General features: G+C 38.4%; 1 protein-coding gene and 1 pseudogene across 1 annotated transcript; one reads left to right on the forward strand and one right to left on the reverse strand.

Moving 5' to 3' along the window:
• Window positions 1-9: 9 nt before the first annotated feature.
• On the forward strand, window positions 10-10,387 carry si:dkey-264d12.5 (coiled-coil domain-containing protein 30). Its single transcript, XM_061069180.1, has 16 exons — window positions 10-21; window positions 2,475-2,651; window positions 2,743-2,863; window positions 3,537-3,736; window positions 4,118-4,216; window positions 4,549-4,714; window positions 5,752-5,802; window positions 6,264-6,379; window positions 6,779-6,889; window positions 7,138-7,233; window positions 7,346-7,486; window positions 7,658-7,764; window positions 8,406-8,547; window positions 9,085-9,221; window positions 9,317-9,434; window positions 10,328-10,387. The coding sequence occupies exons 1-16, from the start codon at window positions 10-12 to the stop codon at window positions 10,334-10,336; spliced, it is 1,803 nt and encodes a 600-aa protein (XP_060925163.1). The 3' UTR covers window positions 10,337-10,387.
• Window positions 10,388-12,197: 1,810 nt separating this feature from the next.
• Window positions 12,198-15,394, reverse strand: LOC133000648 (N-acetyllactosaminide alpha-1,3-galactosyltransferase-like; annotated as a pseudogene).
• Between the last annotated feature and the right edge of the window lie 6,098 nt (window positions 15,395-21,492).

Below are 21,492 nucleotides of genomic sequence, written 5' to 3' on the forward strand. Positions count from 1 at the left end.
TCGAGAACTATGGAGACGAGGGTACAGTGGAGGAATGTGGAGCCAGATATAGGAGGAGTTCTCAACACCCATTTCCTCTAAACTTTCCCTGCCCTCCCCCTCGAATCTTTGGTCCGGACCGACTCAGCACCAAAAATAACATTCCTGTGGACCTGCTTCAGCACAGAGCATTTTCTCTAAAGCTACACAGCAGAAATGTGATCTGCATTAAAGTAGTGAACACAATTAGATGAGGTATATCCATTATTTAGAGTGTATGGAAGGGGCAAATAAAATCAGACAGTAGAAACATCACAACTCAACAGCAGTTGATGTTTGGGTTGGCATTGGTTGGATTGTATATGGTAAAATCCATACTTTTGTACCATGTCCTCATGCTGTACATTCAGCTCACAGCTCAGCATAGAGACCACCACACTCATTTCTAAGTGAAGTAACTGAAAGGCAGGAAATCAGGGCCAATTACTGCCCACTTCTGACAGTAAACGTACAGGAAATCTCAGACCACCCAAGACACAACACAAAATGTAATCAAATTATGTCTTAACTCTATTTCAAAAATTGTTAGAGTAATAATAATATAATAAATTATGTCCCACGAGGAGAGCTATAAAATGCCTTTTTCACCAGTACTATGATTAAAAATAACATAATTAAATATTAACACACTTACACTAATCTAATTCAATTCTCCCATTGTGTTGATATCTTCATACTTTCATTATCATATTGATTGCACTGAAGTTTATTAACTCCCAATAACAATTGGATATTTGTATGATGAACACACTGCTGCAGCCAAATCAGATTCCTACACCACAGCGTTAAACTATTATTAATTACATTATGGGTTATTATGAATGTTGCATAGACGTGTAAGCAGTATTTTTATTTTTGTTGTGCTAATATGAACCATTAGATATATTTTGAGAGGTCTACATTTCAATAAACAACAGTTCAGATTTTATTGTAAGATTTGAATATGGGCCAGTTCTGAACTTTAACTGTCAAAACTTGCAGAGGATTGACAACGTTAAACATCTCTCTCTGTTGTATCGTAGTAGAGGTATAAAGTAAAAAATAATCTACTGAAGTAATGGAGACAAATGAGATAATCCATCACACAAAACCTCGGTTTGACAGATGTTTACCGGTGACTCCAAACTGCTCACGTTGTTAAAGGTCCTAGAAGATGCCTTCAGGGACCCACGGACAACTCGCAGTGTGTCTTCCCAGGAGAAAACAACGGAACTAACCGTTCTCCCGAACAGAGCTGAAGCATCAATCCCACGCAGTTAACACTCATTACCTCTGTTTATTTTACGTTGAGGTTGTTAAGTTCAGACCTGTTGAAGAATCCCAGAAGTTCGCAGAGCTGCAGTGGCGTGAGTGCGTTGTATTTATTTTTTCCCCCTTTTTTTAAACGTACCGCTATACTCGTCAAATAACGGTCTGCTCGCTGCTGCTCTGGAACGCGAGGATCCGTCCATCTCCATGACAGCGACGGTGAAAAACTAAAGTGTGAGGGTTTTTTCTGTCGACACCGCAAACAAATGAATTCAGCAGAGGTAAGAAAACCATGTAACTCCGCTGCAGATGTGACATTTCATCTTCTGTCGTTCTCTCGTTGTATTTCTCTTTCTTTCCTTCCACTTAATTCTCGTTCTTTCTCTCACTTTCTCCCTCTCTCCATTCTGGTACAACTCTCTCGTCGCCACAGAGACACAGCTCCTCTCAAAGTGCAGACAGTTTGACCACACGAGTGTCGGTCTTGTCTGTAGTTTGTCAGGATTCTTTTTGTCGCCATTTTTGGGGATGAAAACACAGTCACACAGGAAAGTGTTCGAGAGGAGACACAGATATTTCACCTCACTGTTGTTCATTGTGACCCCCACTGTCTGTATGTCAAGTTTCAGAAGATTTAACTGTAAAAATCTTGAGAAACTTTAAGGGAATGTTGGCTATGCTGTCATTATGATCTCATAACCTGCTCCTATTAAATATTATTTTATATAACCAAATGTTTTCTCCTTAAAAGTGCCAGTAGTCCTTCTCTATTTGGACTGCATATATATATATATAGTACATTTTCTAGTCTTTTTAACCACTCAAAGCTTCACTCGGGTAGCCCTCAAGTGCAAAACACAACAAATCACAAAGACAGCAACTGACGTTCAATAAGCAACAAGACACTTCAATATAGTAGGTACTTCTCTGTTAGAAATTAATACCCTTGTTTTTTGTTACTTCAGGGCCACCGTACTTTACAGTATAAGTCACATTCACCCATCTGTACAGCACTTCAATAATCATTTATACACTGTCTGCACAGTCGTCAGGCAGTTTGGGATTCAGTAGGACGATTGAACCAACAACCCTCTGGTTAATGGACGACCCTCTCTGCCTCCTGAGCCACTGCCACCCACCATGTCATGTATAGAATCAAGTCTATAAGTCCCCCATGTTGTTCACAGGAGGAGCTGGAGCAGATCACCACATGGTTGACAGAGGAGGGATGTGCTCCCGGCGCCCCTAAAGAGGCTCAGCTGTGTCTTCTATGGCATGGCCTCCAGAGCACCAGAGCCTGTCTGAGCAGTGCCACCCAGGAGCAGGACATGCAGCGCTCTCAACACTCGGCAGAGACGGCAGAGGTAAGTAACTGCAACTCCAACTTTGTCAGCTGAAGACAGAATATGTCAAAGTCTGGACACGTCGGATTTTGTTGTGCTTTTTGTCTGTGAGGTGAGGAAATCTTTGGAGCAGATCCGCATCTTTACCGAGCAGAAAGACGAGTTGGCTCAGCAGATACAAGACGAGAACGACCAGCTGAAGGACCAGCTGCGGCAGCTAATATCCCTTCAAGGTTGTAAACATGAAGCCCATCACCATAGCATGAGTATTGGTGTTAAAACTCACATCTCTAAGTCTTTGTCCTCAATATTTGTACATATATTTCCAAGTGATATGTGATATTTTTCTACAGATCAATCAGAAAGTAGTGGATTTACGATGTTCAAAGTCATATAGATATATGCGTTTATGTTTAAGTAAATACAACATTTTATTTTACTGAAAAAAACTGCAGGAAATGTTCACATTTTACTTAAAATTTTTATTTTCTTTCAAATGCTTAAGTTCTTAATATTTGGTAACATTAGCGTTTTCTTTTTATTTAGTTATTTAAAATAAAGTTTATGAGAATATCCAGCTTCAATTACATTTATTTGTCATGAAGGTTTGTTAAGAAAGGCATCCTTGCCACAAATTTGAAAATGCAGCCTTTATATCATCAATATGTCAATTAGTCAGTATAGGAATTAGTTAACTCCTGAATATTGGTATTGGCTAACAATATTACATATCAGTCAGACTCTACTCAAGATTAAATGTACATTTGGTTTGTAATTTTTCAGCAGTAATCTAAAGTCATATAAACCGAGATGTGTAAATCTGTTCAGCAGATAAAATCAGCCTCCTCATTGACAGTAGCAGTGAAATAAAGCCAGTCTCCTTCCTCTCCCTCTTCACTGAGACAGACGCCCAGGCGAGCGAGGTTGCTAAAATGCTGCACCAGCAGGGCCTCGCGGAGCTGATTCCCAGCAGCTCCAGTGAGCAGGTGGCGTACCTGCTAGTGGAGAGGGCCTCGCTGCAAGAGACCAGTGAGCATCCTACCAACAGCAGCAGCTTGATGAGTGCTGGAGACAGCCGCAGCAGCCCGCTGAGGACAGAGACACAGGTGTCCAACAGCAACGTACGACAGGTTAGAGGACAAACATACCAAAAACAAAGCTAAAATGGCTCATATGTCACATTGTAGTTCATTGACTCGCAGCTTTGATAACTTGAGCCTGAACACACACAGCGCCCTCAGCACAGTCAGGAATGTACAAGCATTGACTCTCCATCATAGGAGAAAATAGAGGATTTTGTGAAAGTCTTATTCTCTCTTTATTTGTCTTTTGAAGATCGTGATTCCTCTTTGTGATATTTCTTGTACAGATTCATTAAGTGTTAACTTCTAGAGATTTCCCCGGTTGTTAGAGAAACGCATCTTACATTATTTCCCTTTGATCAAATGATTTACTCTTTGATTCTGTGATCTAATCTTATCCCTCAGTCTCCCCACAAGGGGGCATCACATCACGGCCATAGTCCCTGGAGGAGACTCTTATTCGGACTCCACAAAGCTTCGCACAGCAAACACAGTTTTATTCCTGTACGTACTTTGATTTACAGTAATGTGACTGCATCCTATTAACACATACTAAAAACTGCCAACTTTCATCTGTGACTGTGAGAATTCCTTTTTTGCATGTTGACCTGCTTCCCTCTTTTTGTTCCAGTGTGACTAAGATCTGCTACCAGCACAAACTAGGGAGCTTTGCATGGCAGAAGAAATTCAAGACACAACGCCACATGTGTATCTTCATCCACTGCACTTCTCAAGGTCTCTTGCATGTAATTATGAAGATTCCTCTTTCTACTTACTGGCTGGCTTCAGAGCCGCTGTGATCTTGGTTGTTTGGTGAGTCCTGTCTCTCTCTGTAGGCTGAGGCCAGACATTCAAGCGGCCAGTCGAGCAGTGTGGAGAAGAAGTGCTCTCATCTGGAGCGGGACCTGGAGGAGGGCTCCCGCCGGCTGGCCATGGCCCACAATGAGATCCGACGTCTGACTGATGAGCTGGAGTCGGCACACTTGACCCAAAAGACTTATGGTGAGAGTGCGGTTTAAACTTTTTCTGCGAAACAAAGGAACAAAGTCAATTCTTGTCTCTCTGGGAGTTTAATTCAGCATCTGCAGATGGACTGGCAGCAGAGCCATTTCACGAGACGCACGAATAAGCACAGAGCTCACGAAAATGTTTGTGTTTGGACAACAGATTCATTCATATTGTTTGTACCTTTGACACTGAGTGAGACACTAACATATACGATACAATGTAACTTTATTGATCCTCTGTAGGGAAATTTGACGAAACAGCACTGAAAGGCTCAGTGGTGCACAAACCACCGCAAAGGCCCAAAAAATGCTATTTTAATCGAAACCAAACTGTACACAACTCGTAAATATCAGCCCACTAAATGTGCCTTATTGCCTTGAGTCAAGATCTGTGCACTAGTCTCATGATCTGCAGCTACACCAACATTTAATGGGCTATATTCCCAGACCCAGAACCCATCAGGTTTGGTGAAAATCATTTTGGTAGTTTTTACCATAATAAACAAACAGACAGACACAGGTAAAAACATAACCTCCTTAAAAAGATTTAAAAAAAGGAATACTACATATGATAACAATATACTATACAATATAGCGATTCTACAAATTTACAATATGTCCATGAAATACAGATTATTAATTTACATGTGCAAGATGAGCATTCAGTCATTTCTACTGTGATTTGAAGAGAAATATACATAAGATCTGGGACTTTCAGTCATCAAGATAAGATGAGAGTGTCACAGAGAGGGCTCATGGTGATAATACAGTACGCTGCTGTCACTGTGATTTTCCTTATGCTATTATTTATCATTTAATAAAGGCTGCCACTGGTTCTGGGAAAAAGAAAAACATCGCAAACTTTCAGCTTCAATAGATATTTGTATGTTCCAAACTTTCCGAAGTTGTTTTAACATCATACAGAATCCAGAGAGACTGAACAAAAGCTGAAGTTTCCAAACTCTGCAGCAACTTGTGTGCAAGAGTTCTTTGAACACATCTGCGTTTTATTCCATCGTTTGTGTTTTTCAGAGCTGGAGCTGCAGGCAGCGCAGCAGGAGGTTGAAAAACTCAAGATGTGCGGTGAGATTTTATTTTTCATGCGCGTTCTTTAATTTTGTTTGTCAGAGAATGTCTGTGTTTTTGTTTGTAAGGGAGAGAAAAGCTCAGGGTTACGATTCTCACTCTCATCGCTCAGAGTACTTTGTTTGTGTCTAAGATTATTCTGTTTGGGAGCTGGAGATTATTCCATCGTGTACTGGGTGAGAGGCAGAGCCACAGCGCAAGTGTATAAACGGCGAGCACACACAAACACACAATATGGTTGTGCATCACTCGAGGACCATGAATTTTGTCTCTTGTCTTAGGATGCATTTTAGGAAGGGACTTTTAAAGGCAATATACAGTATAACTTAAAGGACAAGCATTCAGTTTTTCATATATATATTTATACGTATATAAATTATGCATGATAACAGTGACATTCTTCATTATATGTATTAGTTATAGTCTAAAGATCGCATTATTTGATTTTACTTAAAAAGAAACGGTGGAACTGCGAAAGGCCAAAGAGCTGAACGATCGTCTGGATTTTGAGATCCGAGTTTTGAGGAACAGGGTTCGCTCACTGGATGCTGAAAAAAGTTCTCTGCAGCAGATGGTAAGAGATGATGATGATGATGATGATGATGATGATGATGATGATGATGATGATGATGATGATGATGATGATGATGATGATGATGATGATGATGATGATGATGATGATGATAATGATGATGATGATATAGTTAGATAAAACTTAAACTCAATAATCTGTTTGACTTTTAAGTTTTTAAACAGGATAAAACATCCCATGGTTAGTTTTCTGTCAAATATTACGAAGTCGGCTTGTAGAATGAAAATCTATACAGTTTACGACTTCTTTTACTGATCACTCATCACATTTAGCAGTTGGAAGATGCTGTATATATGTGGGCCCTGGTCAGAGACACAGATGCAGTACCTGACACATCAGATCATATGACACCAGTGGTTTTATCTTGTTTCTTGGTCCCAGGTTGTATCTGTGCAGGAGGAGGTGGAGCAAGTAGAGTCCGACCTGCAGGAACGACAGCAGCAGATCCACACTGTGCAGCTTCAGGCTGAGCTGGCAAATGAGCTGGCTAAAGTAAATCCTTTAATTCATTTTTTTTAAAGAGAAAATTACACCTGTCGTCAACAAAACAAATCATTCTATATATTAATATCAAACAGTGTGTCAACCCTCTTAGTGCATGGAATTATTATTTTTATACTGATGCAGTATTTTAAAAGAAGAAGATGTAGAGTCAAATATAAACATCCGCTTCAGTAAATGTAGCTCAAGATATAAGGTTATTGTGAATTAAACCCTGTTTGTTGTTCTTGTGTTTTTAGTCGAGGGAAACTGAACTGAAACAGAGCCTCCAGGTTTGTAGAGATTTACAAAATAGCCTCAGTGCTCAGAAGAGATGTATTTTGGAGGAGTCACAGGTGAGTGAATCTTAGTTAAAAGATTCTTAAGAAGTTTCAGATTAATCGAATCCAGTAACAAATAATTAGAATCATTTATACATTATGTCCAAACTCTATCTTACCCTTTCAGATACTTTATCTAAAGCAGCATCTGGGTTTTTGGAATCAAAAAGAGGCCGATTGGAAACATCGTGAAAACTGGAAACAGGAAAACTCTTTTCCCAAAGAGGGTAAAGAGCAACAGCTGAACAAGGAAAACACACCAAATAAGGTTATATCTTACATATGCTTCTAATATACCAGAACTAGCCTACTTCCCTGTGCTGTGTTCTTTTTATCAGAGCAAAAGGACAGAGAAAGTTAACACCCATCCAAAATAACTGACTTTCCTAACCAACAGACTGTGAATACTGAAATCATGGATTTGTGTTGTGGATCGCAGGAGTTCGGTGATGATTCCGTCAGGAATCTATTGTCCAGCCAAGATGAGTGTGAGACGCTGAAGAAGGAGATCTGTGAAACCCTCAAATGTCTGGACAAAGAGCGCAGGTAACAGGCCCATGATGACACCTACAAACACTTAAAACTCCTCCACCACTTGGTCGCCTATTAACTGCATCATGTCTGCTTCACCTGTGGCTTTGTCCGTCTCTGCTTTAACGTCCAGGGTAAACAAAGGAAAGACAAATGAAAAACACACTGCTAGTCAGTTAGCCAGCCGGCAGCTTTTACCCTCCACTGTTTTTATTGGTCAGTACAAATGGATTATGATTAGTTACTTGCTATGTGCTGTGTAACGTTAATACTACTTCTTTACATTACCATATCTGTGAACATGATTTACGCCTGAGTTGCATCAAGTAGAATTTCATTGGCAATAGTGGTGAAACAACAACTTCCATGATCCAACGCTGCTTCATGACATCATCAAACTGAGTCTTCTGTTATTGTATTTATTTAGGGACCCCCATTGGCCAAAGCGACAAGTTGTACATTTGAATTATATTTGGTTTTTGAAGATCAGCTTGTGACCTGTTCTTCTGTGTCTCTCAACCCACCCAGGGGACCCTGACCCCTTGTTTGGGAAACGCTGCTGTAGAGTTCATTGACAATGTTACAGCTTGAAAATCAGCATTTCAATCCTGAAATGACTCATGACTCATGTTGTATGTTTATCCATCTGTTGACAGTAAATACCACGAAATGAAGGAAAAACACAAAGTCAAACTGTGTCGAGCTAAACAAAGGTTTGCTGATGAGATCACGTGGCGTGACGAGAAGATAAAAGGTCTCGAGCGCGAGCTCTCCCTGTGTTCCCATTCATTAACAAAGGTAAACCTGCAGCTTTGGCCTTCTTTCTGTCTTTCTGTCTTTCTATACTTTTTTTTTTCTTTCTTTCTTCTCTTTTCTTTCTTTCTTTCTTTCTTTCTATCTTTCTAGAGTTTGAATAAAAGACATGAAGAAATACAATGAGGAAGAGGGTATAGTAGATGGCGGTAATGCACCTTGACGTTTGTTGCCACTTGCCAATAAACTGAAAGAAGAAGAAGAATGAATATAAAAGATTGTTGTAGAAAATGAATGGAAAACAAGATGGGGAAAAAAACCTGCACACATGAAAACAAGTTAAGTTCAACGTTATCAGAGAGGAAGAAAAAGGGGGGAACCTCTTCACAGTTTGACCTGGTGTCACTTGGACTTAAAGATGAATTGAGTAGATTCCAGTGGTCAGAGGTCAAAGGTCACAGTGACCACCGATTGGATGCAATATGTCAGGAAGAGATAGATGGACGGAAACCGCACTGGTGGGCGGTGGCATACAACAGCAGGATGGTAATTGTATTTATTGTAAATGTTTTTCTTTCCCAGGAGAAAGAGCTTGTGGTGAGTATAACTGCAGAAAATGAGAAACTACTCGCTGAGAGGACGCGGTTGTTCCAGCAGCTCAACGAGGAGGAGCACAACAAGAAGGACACAAATCTAGCTGCTGCTTCGTCCAAGTGCAGGTGCTGAACGAGTCCACACACAGGAGATAGAAAAAGTCCTTTTTGTGATGTGTGTGTGTTCACTGACGAAGACAAGTGTTTGTTCTGATTGTCAGGGTGCATTTTCTGGAGGTGGAAAACAAGAAACTGGGAGAGAAACTAATCCACGTGTCGAATCAGCTGAGCGCCCTGGAACGAGCCGTACAGAGCCAGCAGTCACATCCCCTTGCTGAGGTAGTGGAGTTATGACATATGACTGAAAGCAAACCTGTGAGACTGTAATGCAGATGTCCTCAGAGGGTCTTCAAAGTAATTTGTTTCATTCTCTTCGAATTAGGAATAACTTTAATATTATTTGTTTTTCAAGATATAACTCTAGACCAAGCAATATATTGGCCGATATATTTATAAATGAATACTAAAAAATGATGTAATGATTTCTACTGTGTCATTATCAAACTCTTGACAATATTTTTTAATTGAGGCTTGATATTTTTCCGTTTAACCATGAGTTTGAATTTAAAAATAATATGTAAATATCATGCACATCTTTCTGCACAGTTAATTCTGTAATATAAAAGTTTTTATATCAGCAAACATAAACATAGGCTTAATGTTATCATCCTAACAAGAAGTCGTTCAGGCTCCTATCAAATAGTCATTGAGATTGAAAGATTTGATTTATTCTGAAAGGAAATATTTATGTAACAAAGATGCTTGAATGTTTTATTAGGAACTGAATACAATACATCATCCTCAGTGTTCAAACTTCAAAGAAGGTCTGATGACGTTTCAGAACTAGAGCTTTGTTTGATGAAATAGAACATCATAGAATGTTTGTGACTGAGGCATCGCCCGAGCAGACCGACGGGACTTCACCCCGACACTGTTTGATCGCTGCTGACACAAATTCACCCTCCTATTAACATTTTTATTTGTCTTATCATAGTTTGGTATATACTAATCCATTTATCATTTCAGAACTCAGCCACTCCCCTCTGCTCTGCACTTCCTTGTGTCACAGATGCCATTACCGGCCTCACCCACAGACCCACCTGCCTTCCATCAACTCATTAGTCTCCCCAGTATATCTACCTGCCTGTTTCCTTTGTCCTCTCCTTTGCCAGATCGTTTAGTGTGTTTGTACCGAGCCTTCCGGCGGTTTCCCTCCTGACTTGTCTTCTGCCTGATCTCGGTTGTGACCTGCCTGCTATTTCCCTGGACTCCCGTTTTGCCTTCCCTGACTGACTGCCTGGCTTCTGACCCCTGCTACGTTAAATAAACCAAGAACTTTGCTTATTCCTACTATGCTTCATTGTCGTGCTTTTGGGTTCACACTCTCCATTCTGCCAGCCCTGAACCTGACCACTGCTAAGAGCCACTTCCAACTATCAGCTTCCCCGGCAGCCCTGAGCAGCTCAGAGCGTTTGTGTCCCTGAAATTCTCTATCAGAAATATGAATATATCGTTTAGAAACCTTAAACTTAAATTTGATGAATAAATACCAGGAATCTAGGGCAATGTTCCTTTTCAGTTTAATTTAATTTACAGCACAACAATCTCTCGAACTGATCCTTCACGGACAGATCTTCTTTAGAGAGTTAATGTTAGTCATATTTATAATAAAATTATTTAAAAATGGAACTATTTAAAATAAAAAACATAAAAAAATAAAAATTGACCTTGAATTGAGGTATGTATTAATCAATTCTTAACAGTCTTTCATCTTTGCATTAAATAAAAACCTTTATTTCAAGTCACTTTGGAAATACAGTATGAATTGGTCTGTATGTTGTGAACAGTAAGTTGAAGTAATGGTTGTTAAGTATAGGAAAAGTTACAAAAAAAACATCCATTCACCGTTTACAGCTTCTTGCTCAGTTTAACACACCGATTCCTGAAATGCATCAGCTGCAACATCTTATCAATCCAATTACAGTTCATAAATCGAAGACAAATGCAGTCTGAGCTGCTGCCTGCAGATGAATCAGCTGTTTTACAGCTTCTTTTCAGTAACAGTTACATGTTTAGGCCCTTTGTCCAAACAATCATAAACACTCAATGTTAAAATGCAATATTGACAAGAATTGACAATGGCCTTAGAAATGCACAAACGATATATGAAAAAAATAGCCAAACCATTTTGAGATTCTCTAACACACACACACATTCATACATACACATACATATATAGAAAAAACATATCAGCAAATTGACCATAATCCCAAACAGTTCATTAGTGCAAAATACAAACTGAACAAAAACTCTAACCCTGCATATAAACTTTTCAATGTTGATCAAGCTGTGAAGATTTGTCAGCACAGTGAACTGTAACATGGGCCTGAGATTTATATTTTATGTATCATTGTTCTGCTATTGGCTTTTGACCTAATTTCACAATTAATGAATGTGGGAAATTAAACTCAGACTATGTTTTGTGTCAATAAACCCCACAAAAAAGTAGTTTCATCTTTCCAGTAATCGTCTTCGTAAGCACACTCATGAGACATAAAAAAAGCCAGTGTCCTGACAGTGGTTAAAAGATAAATGTTAATATTTCTGAATATTTGACTTTTTAGTTTGGTCCAAGTCCAATCTGCTAACTGGGGGACTTGGCTGGCTATAGTGCGGCCAGCCACCAGGGGGCGACTAAGAAACTTTGACTTCACTTTTGGGAAGCAGTCCATCTTACAGTGGGGGTAAATAAATATGAGTCTTTTGTGTGTCAAAAACGAAGCTCATAAACGTCATCAACTAATATCTAATGTCAAACATCTAAAAAATAAATACAAATCTCAAAACAAAAAGATATAAGCTAAGTAATTCTGTAAGAGATTCTGGTAACAACTGAACCTTACCATGCATCCGTCTCTTATCTTTAACTCTCCAAATATGACTTCTCCCTTTTTCAACACGTTTTAATATAGAAAGTAATCAAAAATATTTTGTTCCAACACTTACATGCTACAAGGCATCATGTGCAGACATTGACCTGAGTGTTGAGAAAACAACATGATTCTCTGAAAAGGCAGCAGGCGATTGGAGATTGTAACTCAACAGGAAGTCCAGTTGTTGGCAGATTCCTCATGTGAGAACAGAGCAGCAACACAGTGTTTTTATCAGATATCAGCGAGAAGGATAGTGGATTTTGTATTTGCGTGTGTGGGACACGTACTAAGCATTGCGGAGCCCCTTGTACCTTTTTGGCGCCCACTCCAGTCGCGTGACTTTTATGTCGCTGTCGTTGCCGATGAGCGGGTCCCAGCAGTACTCAGGGGACAGCACCCTGCTCGGTTTGTGAAGCCACAGGTACTTGTTCAGGTGACTCTCATCGTGCCACAGGGCCTCCACATTATTCTCTTTGTCCTCCATGATGCCCTGGTAGCAGGCGTCAGCTATTGCTTTCACGCTTTCACACAGGCCTCCAAAGACGGCAGCATGGTAGTAAAAATCCCCCGTCTTCATGTAAGCTTTGGACCTTGGATTGCGGTCGTAGGTGTACATACTCTTCGGGAGGCGGAAGAAGTAGGCGTGGAGTAGAGCCACCGAATTTCCCAGAGCCTCCGAGCCAAATCTCCCGGTGAACACCTGATCCACGTCGAAGCAGAAGACGTGCGTGCAGCGATGGCGAATATCGGTCTCTATGATGTCCGATATGATCTTCATTCGCATCATAGAGATGTCCTGCCACCTCGAGTGCTTCTTCACTTTGATCACCACCAGGCTCCGAAGAGGAGGGAGCTTCATGTCGGGCACCTTTTCCGGCGTGTCTGTGAATACGTAGTACGTCACTGGCAAACCCAGCATGAAGTGACGTTCTGATGAGTTCAGGAAGGAAGGAAGGTAGGCATCCAGGTACCTTTGATGGAAGGCACTTTGAAGTTAGTTTTGGGTTGGATATTAACAGACATTTATGAGGGTTTTAACTTCCGGACCATAAAATAAAACCCTGTTTTCAATAGGAGATAATAAGGTTTTTTAATAGCTTCCATGATACATGCACTGACTCCAAATCGTATCAGATATTATTGTTAACATTTTAAAAAATACATACGTTTTTTAAAATATGGATATGAACAAAGCGCTTAAATTCATTTAAAGATAGATTTGTATTCTATTTGTCTCGGGTAGCCATAATATCTGATATGATTTGGCGTTAATGAGTCACAAGGTTTGGAAGCGATTAAAAACAAGACATTTATCATCGTCAGACCTAAAACTAAGTTCAGTGCTGGATCGTCGAGTGAAACAAACCTGCCGACAGCAAACACTGTGAGGGCCACAGAGGAGCCGGTCTCATTGTGCATCGAGTCGTAAAGGAGAGGGTCAAACATGCCGTCCCAGATGATGGGAGCTCTCCAATATGTGCATGTTTGCACGTCACTTCTGGTCCTGAAACAAAAAAATAAATAAAAAAAGACAGTTTAAAGTCTAAACCGTGTCAGATTCAGGAAAACCACTTCCAGGAGTTTTTGTTGCCCTTCCCAAGATCTGTGACTGGACACAAAACCTCCCTGTGAGATCCGCAGGCAATTTATTCGACTTCAGGGGGTCGTTTGCCCTTGTGTAAATTGAATGGGACTATGTGTTTAAAGTGACGGATTCTGTAAATAACGGCGACATTTCAGTGATTTCCCCTTATTTAGCTCCAAAACATTCAAATAAAGTTGTGTGCGTTTTTAAAGTAATTTTTTTATCATATTTACATTAAATCTAAATGCTCATCAAAAAAACAAATATTTAATCTAAATGTTAGATTACAATTGGTACCCCATAGTATTGTCAGATGTGGGACCGAATATAGAACAAATAAAGAGCAAATGTTTTTTTTTCCCTTTACAAATCATGTCCAGTCAACTGAATTTACCACACATGGACTCTGGTCTGAATACATAACGGGATGCTTTTAAGTAACAGCATATTGATGGAGAAAAATAATGGGTTTTTTTTGGCATGAGGCTGAATCTTAACAGAATGAATATAGAGTGAAGGGGTCTGAAAGCTTTCAAATGCACAGTACAGTCTTGTGCTTGTCGGCCCTTCCTATGGGTTTTTCCTCACAGGTTCATCCAGGAAAGAAATTTTGGCAAACTGAGAGAGCGTTTCATGAAATGTGAGCTTGGTCATTAAATTCTGTGTCAAAGGGAAGAGGAGCGATGGTGGGTAGACTCCACATTGCTAATAATAATAATTAACCTAACTTAAAAGAGGAACGATTTTGTGTTCCCTGTGTAAAGTCAAACTATTATAAGTAAACTTTCTAGAATTTACCGCAACAAAGGAACAAGACTAATCATGGTCACAGAGCCTCCAGCCCAGCACTGATTTTGGTTTAACCGAGATTAGATTATATTATACCTCGACAGATAAAAGGTGCATTATTTTTCACCAGGTCCGTGGAAGCATAACAGGCAGAAACCAGCGGCCAAATAATCCAACGAATCTGTCCAGCTCTCTTAACAGAAAAACAAAGAGGAAAATCAAAGTTTGAAATTCTAAAACAAACAGTCGTGCGCTTGTTGACATATTCTCCTCTTGACCTTTTAAGTTAACCTGCTACAGAGCTGGTTAGCCCTGGAAGAGTATGTTACCATGTAAAGTGAGCCAGCTTTATGATAATAGAAAACCTGAGGTAAACCCCAGTGATAACTGAAAAATCCACCAGATTTAAGTTTATTAAAAGGAGGAGAAACATCCAAGATTAGTAGTTTTGTTTTCTGCTGATATTTGACATAATAAAACTGCTCCTTCTTAAGATTAAGAATACACTAAAAAATCATAATAAACTAACAATTTAGTAGCACTTAAATGCCACTTACTTAACACTTTGTAGTTTTGCTTAATTTTTGAAGAAATTGTACTCTCTTGATTCTTCTTGTTCTTGGTTTGTACCCTCGGGGTTGAATGCACTTATTGTAAGTCGCTTTGGATAAAAGCGTCAGCTAAATGAAATGTAATGTAATGTAATGTCTAATCTATACTTCTATGCAGATGATGAATGAAAGTCTTTTCTCAATTTGGAAATATCGAAGACTTGAAAGCAAAATAAAATAAGATCATGGGTCTCAGAGTTTGAGTAGTGAGCAGACAGTGACAGAACTTAACGTCTTAATTTCTTACACAAGGTCGAGCCCAGCATCCACGCTGTTGTCCTGAAGCAGATCCTGAGCACTCTTAAGTTGACATTCGTCCATAGGCCAACGGAGAAAGATCGCTAAAGGTCTGCAGAAGAAAAAAATACAACAACATTGAAATAATGTAGTTTTTGGTATTTGGCAAATGAATGAATCTACACTCAGTGGGCAGTTTATTAGGTACACCGACGCAGTGTATTGATACCCTACAATAATTCCCATCTTCATGAAGGAGCTGGTGAACTGTGTTGCACCCAGAAAGATGGACCATGTGTTTCCACTTCCTCCCACTATCCAGAACTGAAGCCAAATTATCCCTGATAAAAACGCCAAGTCTTATCACCTATACTGCAGCCAGACACCGGGGGGCAATTGAGACACTTTGGCTTCAGTTTTGGGGAGTTGACATTTCGTCCATCTTTAAATACAGTCTGTGGTTGCAACACAGGGAGGTGTTTTGTTTTTTACCCCCCCCCCCCTCACTCATATACTAAATGGAGTGAAAAAAGCAGACACCTATCACTTTCAAACCAGTGCAGTTAATCAGTACGAGAATCTGCAGACTCCAACGTGAGGTTGAAAACAGCCGGCATGGTTTTCATTAAGTGTTCCCTATAAACTGATGACTGGGGGTATGTGGCGTCTCCTACATCTAATTGTTCTGATTTGTTTTGGTACTTGCCTCAAAGACGGAGAAGTGAAGTACAGAAAACTCAGCAAAACTGGAAAGCAAAGCAAGCACTTCAGACCCCTTAACCTCTTGGAAAATCTGCAGGAATAAAGACGAGACAGACAAAAAATTAGAAAGGCAAATGATGAATCTTAATCTAGAGAGTTATGTGGAAGCAAAGTCTCCTGAGCACACAAAGCTGTCAAAGGGGATACACACCCCATTCTTGAAAAACGCAGGCATTCAACTTTGGTCGACCAATCTCCCTCTTGCAGAGTAATTAAGTGGAGGCAGCTGCAGACGGAACGACAAAAGAGAGAAGAGAAGGGAGAGAGTTACAGTTTCAGCTTAAATATACGTACAAACTCTTTAGTTCAGATTCACACTGACAATCAGGGCTTAATTACAGTCCGGTAGTCTGAGGCAAAATTGTGTCACTGTCCAAATACGTATGAAGCAGTATGTATCTTGTAAAGGAAATATAACAATTGACCATAATAAAATGTTTATTTCCCCTTTGATTGATCATGTTTGAGTCCCTACACTAAATGTTACCTGTAAGTAACTAAATGCATTTAGTCTGCTTCCTCTCTCTTTGATCCTGCTTTACCTGTAGAAACTGAATGTTTATTCGTTTGATTGTTCTCTTCGATCATGCTGTCCTTTTCCTGTAGAAACTGAATGTTTATTCGTCTGCTTGTTCTCCTAAGGCACAACATGGGTCAAAAATGACCCGTATTAATTTCACATGTTATTTCATGCATGGCTGTGCTTCTTTGCTATATCTTTTAAAATCTATGTATTTAATCATTTAATATTACAAAGTATTAATTAAAATATCTTGTTTTTGATTACCACAAATCATAATTTTAATTTTCTCTGTCTTAACTTTTGAACTAAAATGTTTTTTGTATTACTACATCAAGTTTACACACATGGGTCAAAAATGACCCATGTATGCAAGTGTGAATTTGATAGGAACCTTTGATTTGTAAATGTTTGCAGTTAGGAACATGTTTACTGTGGACAACTTTTCACATGCCACACTTGTCAGAACTACTTGTCAGAACTAAACGGGCTGATTCATGTAAGTCTTATTTTACAATTGTTTTACCTAAGAAAATATTTGATATCTTGTGAAAAGATAACTGCACATAACCTTTGAACATTACTTCCCTCTACCTTTGGGAAAAAGAAATATGTCCAATATTATTAGCTAGCTGTTAACATATTCTTTTTTAGTAACTAAATGCATTTAGTCTGCTTCCTCTCTCTTTGATCCTGCTTTACCTGTAGAAACTGAATGTTTATTCGTTTGATTGTTCTCTTCGATCATGCTGTCCTTTTCCTGTAGAAACTGAATGTTTATTCGTCTGCTTGTTCTCCTAAGGCACAACATGGGTCAAAAATGACCCGTATTAATTTCACATGTTATTTCATGCATGGCTGTGCTTCTTTGCTATATCTTTTAAAATCTATGTATTTAATCATTTAATATTACAAAGTATTAATTAAAATATCTTGTTTTTGATTACCACAAATCATAATTTTAATTTTCTCTGTCTTAACTTTTGAACTAAAATGTTTTTTGTATTACTACATCAAGTTTACACACATGGGTCAAAAATGACCCATGTATGCAAGTGTGAATTTGATAGGAACCTTTGATTTGTAAATGTTTGCAGTTAGGAACATGTTTACTGTGGACAACTTTTCACATGCCACACTTGTCAGAACTACTTGTCAGAACTAAACGGGCTGATTCATGTAAGTCTTATTTTACAATTGTTTTACCTAAGAAAATATTTGATATCTTGTGAAAAGATAACTGCACATAACCTTTGAACATTACTTCCCTCTACCTTTGGGAAAAAGAAATATGTCCAATATTATTAGCTAGCTGTTAACATATTCTTTTTTAGTAACTAAATGCATTTAGTCTGCTTCCTCTCTCTTTGATCCTGCTTTACCTGTAGAAACTGAATGTTTATTCGTTTGATTGTTCTCTTCGATCATGCTGTCCTTTTCCTGTAGAAACTGAATGTTTATTCGTCTGCTTGTTCTCCTAAGGCACAACATGGGTCAAAAATGACCCGTATTAATTTCACATGTTATTTCATGCATGGCTGTGCTTCTTTGCTATATCTTTTAAAATCTATGTATTTAATCATTTAATATTACAAAGTATTAATTAAAATATCTTGTTTTTGATTACCACAAATCATAATTTTAATTTTCTCTGTCTTAACTTTTGAACTAAAATGTTTTTGTATTACTACATCAAGTTTACACACATGGGTCAAAAATGACCCATGTGTGCAAGTGTGAATTTGATAGGAACCTTTGATTTGTAAATGTTTGCAGTTAGGAACATGTTTACTGTGGACAACTTTTCACATGCCACACTTGTCAGAACTACTTGTCAGAACTAAACGGGCTGATTCATGTAAGTCTTATTTTACAATTGTTTTACCTAAGAAAATATTTGATATCTTGTGAAAAGATAACTGCACATAACATTTGAACATTACTTCCCTCTACCTTTGGGAAAAAGAAATATGTCTAATATTATTAGCTAGCTGTTAACATATTCTTTTTTAGCTAGCTAATGTTAGCTTATGTAAGCTAGGTCAATTCTAGCTAACGATAGCTAGGTCAACATGATGTAGTTCTGACCAGTGTGGCATGTGAAAAGTTGTCCACTACAAACATTTACAAATCAAAGGTTCCTATCAAATTCACACTGCATACATAGGTCATTTTTGACCCATGTATGTAAACGTGATGAAGTAATACAAAAACTATTTTAGTTCAAAAAAGACAGAGAAAATGAAAATAATGATTTGTGGTAATCAAAAACAAGATATTTTAATGAATACTTTGAAATATTAAATGATTAAATGAATAGATTTTAAAAGATATAGCAAAGAAGCACAGCCATGCATGAAATAACATGTGAAACAAGAATCAATGAAGTAAAATTTCTTCAAGAAAGCCAAACTACAAAGTGCTGTAAGTAAGTTCCATTCAAGTGCTACTAAATTGTTTGTTCAAACTCGTATTCAAGGTAAAGTCAGATACCATATCACCAATCTTACTTTATTAATTTATGACAAGATTTACTTCAATCTCTATTTTTTTTTTATCCTATTGACTACCATGTTGGGTCTAAAACTCTGAGAAAACTTTCAATAATAAGCATAATAAGTGTAAAGCAAACAGAATGCATTGTTGAATATATGGTAATGCTAAAGTCAGAGAGAAATCCTGAATTAACACTCAATTACTTTGGTTGAGCTGAAGAGTAGAGTGGATAAATGGGTCTTACCTGTGAATTTACCAGCAGCACATTAGCTTAGAGTTTTATGTCTCTGACTTCATCCTTTAGCCCTCCCCTTACATTTTTTTTACTTTTTAAAATTGCAAATATTATCAGGGTTTGGACTCTTCAGGATTTCAAGAATAAAACACTGCAAAAACTTCAAACAAAGTTGTAAAGAAGCTTCGCCGATGGGGTTAGAGCTGATTTGGAGTCTCCAGGTTAATTAACATGTGTGTCACGCTTCTTATATGGGGCTGCATGGATTTAATGAAGCCACAATATACGATATGTACGGTGGCCGAACGCACTGTAAATTAAGAAAACAGATTCAAATTGAAGTACATCTTCATCTTCATTTGCCTGAATAATAATAATAAGTACAAGTACATCAAAGTAAAAATGTGGAATATGGCCAAAATGGCCACTAAATGCAAAATAGCAGGCTTCCTGTTGTGTTTTTCCAATTACACCTAAAGACTTTTTTGTTTGTCTGGTCATGATACACCTGTATATTGATTTTTGTGAAGACCGGTCAATGTGAACACGTTCCAGGGGTCTCGGGGGGCACTGTTGAGCCATTTTGCGACGCCCATTGAAAATTCCTTCAGAATACGTAAATTTTCACCACTTTCTAACTTTCTACAAATTTTTGTAAGAAGTTGAGCATGTTAAAGCCCTCAAAAAGCCAATTAATTTGCCTGAATAATAATAATAATAATAATAATAAATACACGTTTCACAATTGTACACACAAGAAAAGAGTAACAACAAAGTAAAAGAAAACATTATGAAATAAAACATTTTTAGGGCTGCAAAGCAGCACTGGGTGGGCCCGAGCACATCCATTTTGAAGCGTTGCATGCTTTTTGTCTGAAAAAAACAAAAATAACCAGTTCTGAGAGAGAAAGAGACGTGACCTTTGCAAGACATAAAGTTTCCTTTGATCTAGGAAGACTGAAATCAAAGGATTCATGGTCCATGTATCTCCGCGTTACAGAACATCGTGTTTTAATGGCGTGTAATCAAACTTTGACGCCACGCCACGGTCACACCGTGTGATTAAAAAAAAATCCGTCAGTCAGTTTTTATCTCCATCTTGTTGTGATGACACTCATCTCAATTTGAAGTTGATCTGATGAAAACCCTGGTACAAGTGTATCAAAGAAAAAATGTGGAATATGGCCAAAATGGCCACTAAATACAAAATAGCAGGCTTCCTGTTTTGTTTTTCCAATTGCATCTAGAGACTTTTTTGTTTGTCTGGTCATGAATGATACACCTGTGTATTGATTTTTGTGAAGATCGGTCAATGGGTACACCTTCCGGGGGTCTCGGGCTGTCTCGGGGGGCACCGTTGAGCCAATTTGCGACGCCCATTGAAAATTCCTTCAGAATACGTAAATTTTCACCACTTTCTAACTGTCTGCAAATTTTGGTAAGAAGTTTAGCATGTTAAAGCCCTCAAAATGCCAATTCATTTGCCTGAATAAAAATAATAATAACAAGATTTTGGTGAAAGGGATCTATCGACAGAAATTTAATATAAAAATAAAATTTCTAGGGCTGCAAAGCAGCACTGGGCGGGCCCGAGCATATGCATTTTGAAGCGTTGCATGCGTTTTGCCTGAAAATAATAATAAAAAATAAACTTTGATTGATTGACTTGATGAGTGATGCTGTCTTTTTAAGACTAATGTGTAAAGTTTATATCTCCATTTTGCATGTTAAAGCCCTCAAAAAGTTCTAACTTTCTGCAAATGTTGGTAAGAAGTTGAGCATGTTAAAGCCCTTAAAAAGCCAATTCATTTGCCTGAATAATAATAATAAGGAAATTGATTATGTATTTTCTTTCTTCTTCTTCTTATAATTTTTATTAATAATAATAATAAAAATAATAATAATAACCAGTACTGCAAACTACTTCAAATGGTCCTTCACGGCGTTCGTTATACCACTTTCTTCTAAACACCTTCACGAACACCTTGTCCCCAGGTTGCACTGTGTTCATTTTTTGCTCATCAAGCTTCTCCTGCACCTCCTCTTTTCTTTGCCTGTCAGAAACATATGTGGATATTCTTTTATGCAGATTAACCATATATGTAACATACGCTCGCATTTCATCTTCCAAAAGGGCCAGTCTTGGACCCTTTCCACTTGTTCGTAAAC

Source organism: Limanda limanda, chromosome 4, assembly GCF_963576545.1.
Source record: "Limanda limanda chromosome 4, fLimLim1.1, whole genome shotgun sequence".
NCBI classification, from domain to species: Eukaryota; Metazoa; Chordata; class Actinopteri; order Pleuronectiformes; family Pleuronectidae; genus Limanda; species Limanda limanda.

Bases quoted from the DNA above. Each gene is read 5' to 3' on its own strand.
- si:dkey-264d12.5 (XM_061069180.1), top strand. The intron at 5,803-6,263 runs GTGAGATTTTAT...TTACTTAAAAAG, and splicing joins TGAAAAACTCAAGATGTGCG to AAACGGTGGAACTGCGAAAG. The intron at 7,765-8,405 runs GTAACAGGCCCA...ATCTGTTGACAG, and splicing joins TGTCTGGACAAAGAGCGCAG to TAAATACCACGAAATGAAGG.